The sequence below is a fragment of the Cariama cristata genome, unplaced genomic scaffold, assembly GCF_000690535.1.
Source record: "Cariama cristata isolate BGI_N322 unplaced genomic scaffold, ASM69053v1 scaffold39640, whole genome shotgun sequence".
NCBI lineage: Eukaryota > Metazoa > Chordata > Aves > Cariamiformes > Cariamidae > Cariama > Cariama cristata.
Genome location: NW_009593669.1, coordinates 7,187 through 19,919, shown reverse-complemented (window position 1 = coordinate 19,919; position 12,733 = coordinate 7,187). Strand labels below are relative to the sequence as shown.

General features: G+C 39.1%; 1 protein-coding gene across 1 annotated transcript; it reads left to right on the top strand.

The window, feature by feature from the left end:
- The first annotated feature begins 851 nt into the window (after positions 1-851).
- Positions 852-11,874, top strand: LOC104157696 (DNA-directed RNA polymerase III subunit RPC2-like). The gene is made up of 3 exons (XM_009695132.1): positions 852-960; positions 6,607-6,780; positions 11,474-11,874. The coding sequence occupies exons 1-3, from the start codon at positions 905-907 to the stop codon at positions 11,601-11,603; spliced, it is 360 nt and encodes a 119-aa protein (XP_009693434.1). The 5' UTR covers positions 852-904; the 3' UTR covers positions 11,604-11,874.
- The last annotated feature ends 859 nt before the right edge of the window (positions 11,875-12,733 follow it).

Below are 12,733 nucleotides of genomic sequence, written 5' to 3'. Positions count from 1 at the left end.
GTCCTGTTTTAGCCAAACCAGGACACCTCCATACTGCTTACAGATGTTCCTGAGCTGATGCAAGTGCCTAAACACAGTTCTCGAGAGCCATTTTACCCAGGTCGCCTGAGCCCCCGGCACCAGCCAGGGCAGTGATTTTTGTCCTGTGGATACAGGTGCTGAGCAGTGATGCAGGGACAGCCGTGCTGATGCACAACCGCTCAGGGAGGGCTTTCACCCATCTGGGTCTTGGGTTGTGCTTCAAAGTGGTGTGCAGGCAGAATTAGTGGATGGGAAGACTGTTACACTCAGTGTGTGCCAGTGCTAAGCTATCCTTGCAAATGCACATTCCTTAAAGTGCTCCTATAAAGATGATGGTTTGAGCATTTATGCTGCATGTATTTGTTTACATATATGTTTACCTTTGTGAAAGAATGTAAATAGAAATATCTTAAGTCACTCTTCAGGGTCTGACACATTTACAGTCTTTATCGGTTACTGATGACACTATTGAAACACTCCTGCACAGACAGAGGAGTGACTTAACACGGTACGGCTGGAACAGATACCTGCAGCTATAGCATCATTTCTGCACAGTGTATGGCCAGAGTTCAGGATCTTGTTCCTGGCTAGGGTGGATACGGCAGTATGTGGTGCTGGAACTGTACTGCTTTTGTGTTCAGAGGGGTTCCCTGTGGGGTTTTCAGACTGATTGCCGTGGAAGCCCAAACACATTTTTCTAGGACTTATGATTCCCAAATTGTTTCAAATTCCTCCTGTGCTTGACCCTCTTTTCTCTCTTAGGGTATATATGTGCTAACTGTGAATACTGGTTTTGTTTTGTTTTGTTTTGTTTTATTCCTTCAGGGAGCCTTTAGAAGCATATATCTATTTTGGCCCTGTGTATTACCAGAAACTAAAGCACATGGTGTTGGATAAAATGCATGCAAGAGCTCGAGGACCCAGAGCAGTGCTCACCAGGTACTGTTACAGACTAAGCACAAAATTCTTGTCTACATTCAGAGGTGTGCCCAGCTGACTGACGGATATAAAACAAAGTTTCTTTACCTTTTGATACTTGACACAACATGCTATTACCTGTTAATACACTGTTACAGACTAAAAGCTCTCAGAGTAGGCTGTGGCAAGAGGTTGTTCTGAATGTCCAGGTGTGCTCTATGTGGTCCAAAACTGAGTTTGCTTCTCAGACTTGTTAGCAGATGGTAGAAATACCATCTGCTGATTTCAGAGTGCACATTGTGGCCTTTTCTGTCAGATTGCTCATATGATAGGTATTTTAGGAGGATTTTTTTTTTACTTTTATCATTTGTACTTTTAAAAAAATGGGGTGTGAGTAGAAGGAAGAAATTCCTTTTAATATTTCAGCATCCTTTGGTTTGGTTAATATTGATGCGGCCCATGTCTTCATCTATCAAGGCAAAGCAAATGCATTGGCCTGGTGTAGTGCGAACAAGCATTAGAATAACGTGCATCCGTGGTATACTGCACTTTGCCTTGCACACTCTTCCATTCAACTCTAAAACTGAATTTAGGGTTGTATGCACTGTTCCACAGTTATCATTCAATACCATGCAGGAGAATAGCACTTTCACAATAAGAAATAGCAAAAGTTACAGAGATGCCAACAGTAAATCTCCATTTTTATTTGCCCAGTTAAAGATACGTCCTCAGTTCCCTTGGAGCCATGATTGTTGCACTAAGCCTGAACTTGATTTTCTCTCCAGCAAAAGGTTGATTACCATGTTGATGTCTTCTGGTATCAAATTTTGAAGTCAAGCAGATGTACTCTGAGTAATAGGTAATATAAGCCCCTGGAGGTGGGCTTATATTATCTGGACCTTTGGGGAATTTGAAGCATCCTGCTTTCACTGATGTTACTTACCTTTTCTCCTTAAAGCCAAGCTATATGGCTGCTTCCACGCATGTTCTAAATTGCTCATATTCCTGGCTCACAAGAAGCAGTTTAGTGGCACAGGCTTTGCTTTAAGGAGGCTTCTAGTGGGTCTTTTAGTTCACCTGTCTCCATCACAGTAGGATTATTTGCTAAATCTTGCCAGAAAGTTAATTGCCAGGTAGTCTTGAATATTCTAGCAAAGATTATTCCTAATGTCCTTTGCCAGTCTTTCTGGACTATCATGTACGCCATTTATACCTCACCTGCTGCATGGTGGTACTCTTCTTTTTGACCAGTCCCTTTGGTACTGTTTTTGAGATGTAAGCACAAAGTCATGTCTATCCTGCTCTTACTCTTCCTTCTAACTAGCATGATTCATATTCTTTAATTCTTAATTAATTTTTATGCCTCTTATCATGTGCTGATCCATTTCTCTTGCCTGGTCTGACTGCACAACAGGTTAGCAAGTCTGTCCTCTTAATAGGTGCAGCTTCTACCTGTTGATGTGCTATTAGAGAGTGCAGGAGCAGGTCTCTGCTATACCTGATACAGAAGTATCTTTCCCTGTTGCTTTTCATTGCATATTTCTATGCCTTTTGGCTTTCCAACCTCATGCTGTCTCTCGGACAAACTGAAGTTGTCTCTCACTTTCCGTGGAAGTAAATACCAGTAGTTGAACTGGGAGAGAAATCATGAAATTTTTTTTTTAATTCTTGGCTGAACTTTTCCACCAACCACATTAAGAAGAGCAAGTGTAGCACAACTGTTATTTCCTACCACAGGTGCTTGCCTATATGAAGATTAGTAATATTCCCAAATAACGGGCTGTCTGCCCCATTTTCTGTTCTTTAATGTATTAGTCATGGTGCTTCACGTGAAAATGAAAATTCACTGTCTTAGCTAACGGTGCACACAGTTGGTTTACTAGAACTCCTAGCTTACCTAAATCCCTTGATCTGCTTCTGTATTGTCTCCCCACCTTCTCAGCTGTTTAGAGATACTGAATTTAAATGAAACCTAAATCCCAAGTGAAGGTAATGTTTACATGCAAAGATGAAGGTGGTGTGATTTCCCCTACCCCTTACTTTCTTTGAATTCCTTGTTCCAGTCAGTAGCATCATACTATGTAGCTAGGTCTCTTTATTTGACTTTCAGGAAAGCTAGTAGGTGTTCAGTCTATGCTGCCTCTTGACTAGTCTTTTAGGAATTTTCTTTTTTCTCCTCAACTAATTAAACTTTTGTTATTGCCATCGCCTCTGCTGAGAGAGTCTGCATTGCCAGCTTTCATACTCACTATTGTTTTATCATCCATTGCACTTCCTGGAGAGTAGATTGCCTCTAACATTGTTTTTTGCTTTTAAAAGTAATCCTGTAACAGCTTCCATTTGGCTGTCATTATCTTGAAATGCATTTTATTATATATCAAATGGTACCTTAACTGACAGAGCACAGCTATATTTCCATCTGGAATAAGGCAGAAGACTTGAGTTTCTTGAACGTCACTGATTCTAGATATTGTTCTGATTAAAACAAGACTTTGTAAAATTGCAAAGCAACACTCTTTGTCAACACAGTCAAAAACCACCAGGATGTTGCCCTCTGAATTGGTATTTGTTAAATGAAATGCAATACTTAATTTATTTTGCTGTGAGTAGTTGACAATTAATTTAAAACATAGTTCTATATATGGTGTTGCCTAGATACCACGTCCTGCTAAATCTTTCTAATAGATAAACTGCTTTTAGTCTTCCTTACAAGAGATCAATATGAGCTTTCTGCATGCATAGTTGTTTTGATGGACATTGTCAGAGCTGCCACCTGCATGTCTTTTGAACTTATCAGATATGCCAGTTGCTATTATACTGCAGAGGAGTAATGTGATGACACTGGTTAGGGCTCTCTGGGGCTGTGTGAGCATGGTACGCCCTCCTTCTTCAGACAGTGTTTTTCTGGGTAATACTTCACTTCTTGAAGATCAGTATTTCAGCCAACAACTCCATTTTGAGTTAACCACTGATTTTCCGTAGCAGGCACAAGGGAGATCTGCTGAGACCTACAAGGCCTGCTCTTATTCATGGGGGTAAACTTATTTCCCCCCACTGGCCAATGAAACAAGGAACAGGGCCATAAAGCTGAACCCACTGTTCTTCCAGAAAATGCAGAATTAGTGCCAATAAATTCTTAATGTGCTTAAAACCACTAAAGTTAATTGTTTTATGCTTTTTTCTAAAGGCAGCAGTTAAATAGTATGAAGACCACTTGGCCTTATTTTTTTATTTAAAGAATCACTGCATTTTATTTAGCACTTAAGAATTTTAAGAACTTAGTTTTTTTTAAAATATAAAAAAGATCGCTTTTTAATGATATTCCCAATCTTATTTTCAAGAGTCTGCTTTGGTTTTGGAATGTTATATTTACAATAAAGAATGGAAGTAGTTGCCCAGGGCAACAGCTGCAGCGTACATGTGTATGCGGGAAAGAGGAAGCACAAATGCTTTATAAATACTGTTTTAACATTTTAAACAACCTTTGGGGTGAGGAATTTTCAAACTCATATGAGCCAGAAAAAAAAAATCTGATAGATGTAGGGAGCATAAGGTAGACTCTTTTCAAAGGCCCAATCTCAATATTGACATTTTTGGTACTATGTTTTATGGAGGCAGGATTTTGTTTGTTTTGTTTTTCTAATGAGGTCATTTTGACAGTGGGAGTGAAACACTTAAGAGCTTAAGACTCAAATCGTGGGTTTTTTGTTTTGGGGGGCTTTTTGTGTTTTGTTTTTTTTTTTTTAATGGGATTTTAGCTGCCTTAGAAATCTTCATCCTGTATCTGTTGGAAGACCCATGGCATATCAACTCTTAAAGGGCTGGAGTTGAGACTCCATCATTTTTTAAGAGGTTTTATCCTCCCTTGATTGGATTGAGACTTTATTTGGGCTCACATTTATAAAGCTATTTTTCATTTTATTCTGTGGAACAGCGCCTGTGCATTAACTAGTAGTATAGAAGTCAGTTGGTAAAAGGAACTTGGGCACTTGTAGCACCGCAGCAAATACCTGTATCTTTGGAGGCCCCAGCTGCTTTTAAAATCTGCCTCTTGGGACTTCAGAAGAGAAAGTGCATTCAGCACAGGGTTAGTCCTTTAAAACAGCATCTGAACAGTGATGGTGCCATCATCTGGGGAGGGGGCCCTGGGGAGTTTAATCGGGATGTAAACAACTTCTATCCATTCTCCCAACAGTGGGAAAAATAGAAGGTTATATGAATGAAAAGGTCAATTTGAATTACAAGCAGATTAGTTTAAGCTTCCAGTATGGTTGGAGTAGGGGAAAGTACTTCCCCCTAAGAACAAATACAACTTGCATCTTTAAAAGATATTTTGGTCTGGTAATTAGGTATGTTTTTTTACACTTGTTACAAAAGATTATTAGATGTTGAAGTCTTTTATAAATCCTTTTCTCTGAGTTGCAGTAAGTTGGCAAAAACTTATTTTTAATATATTTAGTATGCTTAACAAATTCAGTTGTTTGAAATAATATAAACAAAATATACTCCAAAAGTTATGGGTCAGATCTGTCATTGGATATTCTAGGTGGATTACACTGCAGGTGATCAGAAATGGCACATAAACATGGGGTTTCACTGAGCAGTGAAGCCTCTTACGATTGCCAATAACATTTTTGTAATTCCTTGTCTTTGCTGTCATGTTTCAGGGAATATACTAAGATGGAAATAATTCATAAAATGCATGCAGTATGTTAGTGCTTCAGGAATTTAAGATTGGTTTTGCTTCATAGTTCATTCTAATATTTGCAACCCAAGTACTACAGCATTGTGCTAGCACATGAGAGTAGAACTGATATTGTATGAAATTGCAGTATGACAAACAAGATGTTAAAAGCTTTGACTGTGTCCAACAAAAAAAAAAATGGCTTAAACAGTCATAAATGTTAAATAATGTATTGTACCTTGCCTTTTTCCCTCAAAATCTTTAGTGTTTACTTACATTGCTTTGTTAAAACTTTCCTCTAGCACCATGAGGACAGGAAGTCTTTCCAGACAAAAAATGAGAGTTTAATTTGTGTTGAGGAACAAGAAAACCAGGAGCCTATAGAATATGAAAATTAGCCTATTAACTGTCAGACATGGAAAAAAAATAAACTAGATAAATGTTACTTTAAAAAAAAAAAAGTAGGATTTCAATAATGAGTTAATAATGTGCATACTACTTGTTTGCTGCTTTGTTTTGGTATTCTCTCCAAGATCAAAATAGTTTTATTTTAAGAATTTAATCTTAGCTGTAGTTCAGCTGAGACATTAGCTTGATGATTCATTCATTAGCTGCTGAACATTGTTTCATTTAGTTAGCTACAAACTATAATTAATGTCTCATCAGAAAAAGAGTACCAAAGCTGTGTCCAGATTGTCTTGGATACTGTTCGGTCTCTTTTTGTTTTCACTTACTCAGCTTCATTCTCTAAGGTAAAGAGTTGTGGCCTGATGCTTAGTTGCCACTCAGAACTACATCATATTGCTAGTGGAGGAGAAAAGATTAATTGCTTCAACTTGAATAACACATTTGCGAGATGAGCAACTCTGGTTTGTAGAATGCTGTTGTCCATTGTTTCTACAGTTTGAAGACAGGCATTCCTAGAGTTGTAGAATGTATGTTCTGGAATACTTACTACTTTTTTTCTAATATTTATTTCAAAGGCAACCCACTGAAGGTCGATCCCGTGATGGTGGTTTACGTCTTGGAGAGATGGAACGGGATTGTTTGATAGGTTATGGAGCCAGCATGCTTTTATTGGAGAGACTGATGATTTCAAGTGATGCCTTTGAAGTGGATGTTTGTGGACAGTGTGGCTTGCTGGGGTACTCTGGCTGGTAAGTTGTGTATCTGTAATGCTTTTTGTAAATCATGGTGTCCCCTCCTCACTTTGTGCATCTGACATCTTTCGTATTTTCAGAAAATGCCTTGAAGTCAGGTGCATAAAGCAAAGTGGTACGGAGTAAGCATGCTTCTATGTAATAGAACCTTGCCCTTGGTTATAGTGCTTCTCAGTTTTACGGTGCTCACAGACACCGATTAACAGTCCCATGCACCTTAATCAAAACCAGTGTCAATGTTCAAAACTGGTATTTGGAAAATTGGTGACAGGGGATGGTTCTTTGTTATGGTCTGATTGAAATTAGGACTAGAATGTGTAGTCAATGGGCCAAGGGCCTCTCCTGTTCTGGGAGCACAGATATTGTCTTCCACAGCCAGCTGTGCTTGTGGGAAGGGTTACCTTCATTCTGTCTGCTGCCTGCCTTCCCACCCTTGCAGGGGATTAGCAAATGCCCAATCCTGTATATCTGGTTTTTGAAAAGGGGAAAATAACTGTGTCAATGTACTTGACTTCTGACATCAGAAATGAGATTACTAGCTAGGCAAGTCACAGATCTTCCTGGTACGATCACCTGTTGAACCTCACAAGGCTCAAGAGAGGGAACAGAAGAAAGGAAGAAGAAAGCAACATCTCCTGCTTTCTTGGTCTCTAGCTGTGGAGTTCATAATCACATGCATACCGCTTGCTTTGACTGTGCCCCTCCCAAATGCCTTTTGCCTTGCAGTGTTGTAGAACAAGGAACTCCTCTTCGAAGCATCAGACAAATGCACCAATCCCACTATGGGCTTTGTTCTAACCATCTTTTCACTACAGTAATTTTGAGATGCTAGATTTAAAGTTGCCCTGTAGCATACTGGAAATACACCACTACTATTAGAAGATGAGGAAACTTCTTTTTATGTTCTTTAGAGGTGAGGGAAATGTTTTGCTTTAGCTTGGTTTTGTTTTAGCCAGGCAGAAAAACGGACTTGTGAGACAAATAGGAATTTATGAAAATCAACATTATTGCAAGATTTGTGAAAACAGGTGACCTGGAATCCCATGGCGAAGGGAGGAAAAAATAAACCGTGAGAGTTCAAGTTACAAGTTACTCTAAGATTTATGTCAGGGGAAGATGGGGAGTTGGAAGGAGGGGGGAGAAAGATTCATTTCTAAATACCTCAAAAGAACATTTTGGAAACTTGCCGCATCTCGGATATCAATATCATTCTATTGGGAAAGGCAGAAAATTGGACTTTATTCACTTCAATGCTTCAAGAATGATTTTCCCGTGATTTAATGAAGTAAGAAAGTAAGGTGTGTTCTCAGTTTGTAGATGTGTAAAAGTGACAGCTACCATTTCTGCCCTTGGTCAGACCGTTCTGAAGCGTGTGGCTTCTGGCCAGAAACAAAGCACCACGTTTGTCTGCTAACAGCGGCAGCAGTTCTGCTCCTTGTGGAGCAGAAGTTCAGAGAGAGGTAGGTAAACACATATGAAATCCAGAGGAGAGACAAGGCCTCCTCTGTGCATCCTATTGTGGTTGGTGATTTTTAATTGGACATTGTCCTCCTGACTTTTGTCCGGCAAGTATTTTTGAGAGTCCTGTTTTTCTTGAGTGCGTGTACACTGTATGTAACAAGTGAGGCCTTTTTCTGACCCAGATCTCTTAAAACTACTGCAATGCAAGTAACAGTTGAAGGTAGTTGTCTGGAAGGAAAGGCATGCCAGAGGTCAACCAACCAACTGCTTCTAACTGGGTAAAGCACTGCCTTAAACTCACATGCAGATGTAACTCCATTATTATTTTATTTTATAAGACTTTCGCTTTCAAAGCAGACCTTGAAGATTTTCAGAGACCACAGGAGGTGAGGACACCTTGAAGAAAATTAGGAATTTGAACTTTAGAAATAGCATTACATTTTATTTTATGGTGTTGTTAATATATTTCATATTTTCAGGTTTGTAACAAAGTTCAGTAACTCTTTTTAAATAACTGTGAAAGAAACTACTATCTCAGACAGAGCCAGACATTCTTGCAATCTGCTTCTCTGACAAGCTGTCTGATGTGTGAGTAATCAATAAGAGGTAGTTTCTGCTAAATGATACGCTGTGTCTACCAGTAGCAGAAGCAAGTGGCCCTATAATGAGCATCACAGTAGAGACCGAGTCATTAAGAGAAACTTCCAAACAGGCCTTTTCAGTAATTCTGGCATTAATAAGACATTGTGGCAAGAAACCTTTTAGAAACATATTGTTTGGTGGCTAGCATTAAGGGCACTTGTCTTAAGGAAGATGAGCTCTTCCTCCCAGACAAGGACTAGCCACTGGGTATTGTTTTTCTGCCAAAGGCTAACAGCAGATCAGTGTTGGGACCGGAACTGGTACTTTTGCAGGGGACAGGGACTGTTATGGCAGTGACAGAATTTGTCCCCGTAAAAAATACAATAGACACTTTCTGTGATGCGCCAGTTTCATGCAAATTTTCCGACTTTGCTGTTGTACAGGTGCTCAGAGGCAGAACTGCACTGAATGCAATGTGCAGAATTTGGCCCTTTTTTGATTATGAGAAGTTATTCTGATCCCTAGAGTTTGAGCATTTTAAAATATACATGAAGAAAAATTTTGTTTCTGGTCCAGATTCAGCCTTGGCACAGTTGCTTTTGCCTGGCCAGTTTAGCATCAATTCTAGTACCAAATGGTCACAGAATCACAGAATCAATTCGGTTGGAAGAGACCTCTGGGATCGTCGAGTCCAACCTTTGCCCTAATACCACCATGTGTGATCTCTGTTTGACAAAGCTTTGTGCTTACTTCACCTTAACCTTTCTGGATGATACCCATGCAGGTACAAAGCAGGCCCAGAATGCCATAGCTTTGAACCTGAGTGTAGTGAGTAGTCTCTGCTTCTCAGTCCCTAGTAGCTGTAATCAGATACCAGACATCTGCTCAGAGCAGAAAAGTTGTGCCTCATCAGGCTTCCACGGTGTGCAAGGGTTCTTCTGTTGAGAGCGATCGCTTGCTGTGTTATCATTGGAAAATGGCTTCTGTTTAGGTCACTTCCTCCCACCATAAAAATGGACCTATCCTTATAAATATGGACTAGGGAAGTAGTTATAAACTTGCAGCTGATGTCTATTCTGTTTTAAAGGCACTCTAGCTGTAACATTTCCTCTATGGAACAGTGTCTACAGGAGAAGCCTGTTCCAGGGAAACATCTAGTTCAGCCTATTACGTTCTTATGGCCTATAGTCAGATTTAGACAAAGGCAAATCAATTACTGGCAATGAGTGAAGTTTCATTCCTCATCATGAACTGCGGAAATATAATTAAGGCTTCTGTACCATTGGTTGAAAGCTTCCTTGGTTTTAAATAAAAAAAAAATAAATACCCCAAGTATGGAGCATGTGGAGGTCAAGGCAACTACAGTTTTCTTGGAAAACAACCAGCTCTTTGACATGCTTTTTAAGTATGTCTGTAAAACAGAAGTAGCAGAGTCTGAAAAAGTAAGTGGACAACTGATGCCAGCTCTCATAACCAAGAACCTTATTAACACTGACCAACTTTATTGGACCTGTCCCCATTGACTTCCATGTGTCAAGTTCACTGGTAACAGAAAGAAGTGACTAAGCATTGGCTTTATTGTAGATGTTGACTCTCAGCCTCATTCTGTACCACAGAAGCATGTAGGAATTTTGTTAATTCTTCCTTAACTGGATCCTCAGACTGTTACCACTTTATGCTAGAAGTATAAATTTGAAACACAGATGCAAAAAAAGAGCTTTGTTAGACCATTAGGAAGTGCTGAGTCACTCTGTATTCCCAAAGGCCTGGCTTTCTCAACTCTCCAAAACCAGAAGATGGAACATGCAGGAAAATGAGGAAATAGGGAGGTTAGAAATGGGTATTTATAAGAAAGATTTTAAATTTCCTTTGTGTGTACACAGAGTATGAAATTAAATAATTTAAACAGTTGCTACCACCACTGAATTTGAGTCCTGATACTGAAAAGATGGCTGAGTGTCCAGCCTGTATATTCTTTATATGGTCAAGGTTATATGACAAAAAATGCCTTTTCCCCAGACTTTTAAGATCACCATTGGAGTAAAGACTGCAAAGAATACGTGTTAAAGCAGTTTTACTGGTTTCCCGTCCTGACTAAAGCTTTGACTATTCACAGAGAGATGTACGACAAGAGATGCCTCTTTTCTGGAATATGAACTGATTTGAGATATTAGAGGGTGAAATTGCTTATAAGGAAAAACCTAAGTGTGAACCTTCTTTCTTCCTGCCTCTTTTTTTTGTGACATATATATAAGACAGAAACTGGACCGTTAACCATGTTTTCAGAAATACTTAGCTTTTTCCACCTCTCTTCTCTCATGACGCAATGCTGAATTTGTGTTGGCAGTTGAGTGGTGAAGTAGTAGAAGTCAATCCTGTCAGCTACTGAGCATTGTGATCCTCCTCCAGAAAAGTGCAGGTTTAACATTAAGCTCCTATTGACTTCAGTCAGATTATTTAAGGGCTTAAAGTTATGACTGACTTAAGCACTAAAATGTATCTCTAGCACTTTCTAGGACTGAGCCCAGTGTTTAAATGCAGGTGGACAAAGAAACCACTGGATAGTGGCAACTGTTTTGGGTTTGTTTTTTTCTGCAGAACTTCATTTATGCACCAACTCTGACTTTCTTTTTGTTTGTTTCCATAGGTGCCACTACTGCAAATCATCATGTCATGTGTCTTCTCTGCGCATACCTTATGCCTGTAAACTCTTATTCCAAGAACTGCAGTCAATGAACATCATACCTAGGCTAAAACTAGCGAAGTACAATGAATGAACAAGATGAAAAACATGGAAAAAAGTACTTTACAGAAATTGAAATCCAGCATATATAACTGAAAGATTTTTTTTTTTTTGGTGAACAGGAATAACTCTAAAACTTGAGTGGGTAGAAGGGAGGTGCAAGACAGTGTAAGAAAACTTTCTTACCTGGTTTTAAGTTGACAGGGGAGACTATCAATAGAATACTGTAGTAGGAGCAGTTCTGAAAGCCTTGATTAGTCTGAGTGAAAAGGACATGTGGGAATTGTGGAATAAGGCCATGATCCAGCAAAACACTTGCATCACTTCAAACAACCCCATGCTTGGTTTTGAAAAGTGCTTTGCTGGACTAGGGCTTGAGCTGAGCTAAATGCCCATCTTATTCATAGAGGTTAAAAATGTTTTCCAGACCAGCGTAATATGAAAGACTAATAAATGTTTTAAATAATACTGCCTGAATATGTGTTGATGGTTGTGTAAGAATGGTAAAGCCTTCTTAAACATCTAAACTATTTTCCGATTCCTAAAGCATTTTTTTAAAGTGTATAAATTTTGTTAAGTAGTGTCAGGCTTAAAGAAATTAAACTACTTTCTCAAGAACTTGAAATCAGATGTTTTGAATGGGATTTCAGTATGCAGGTGCGTTTGTGTGCAAGCAATGGTGTGATTATACAGTCAATGTGCTTTCAGCTAAAAGTACGCTGTTACTGTGAAGTTCAAGGGAGATGACTGCATATGCAGTAAGTGCATGATACAGCTTACAGATGCCCATTCAATTCCTACTGAGTATAGTAGATTTAATAATACACTGGCCCAAAGCCCTGAAAAGACAGGCTGCAAACACTAGGTACTGATATACACTGTCTTAGGACTTTAGAACTTTTTTTAAATATGAGCATAGCTAAAACTTTTTTAAAGAACAAAGCAGAAGAATAACTATGAAGAACAACAAATCCTCCACTGACAGTGAAGCAGGTTTGAATAACCTGAAAGGATTTAGAAAGGGAATAGCTGAATTTTTTTCATGAGATCTAAGGTCTAGAACTAAAGCACTGAGAACTAAGAGTCACTTAATACCCTTAACTCACTCGAGCCCTTACTCAGCAAAGCATATGGTTAACTTTTTAAGCAAAGGAGTAGTCCTGC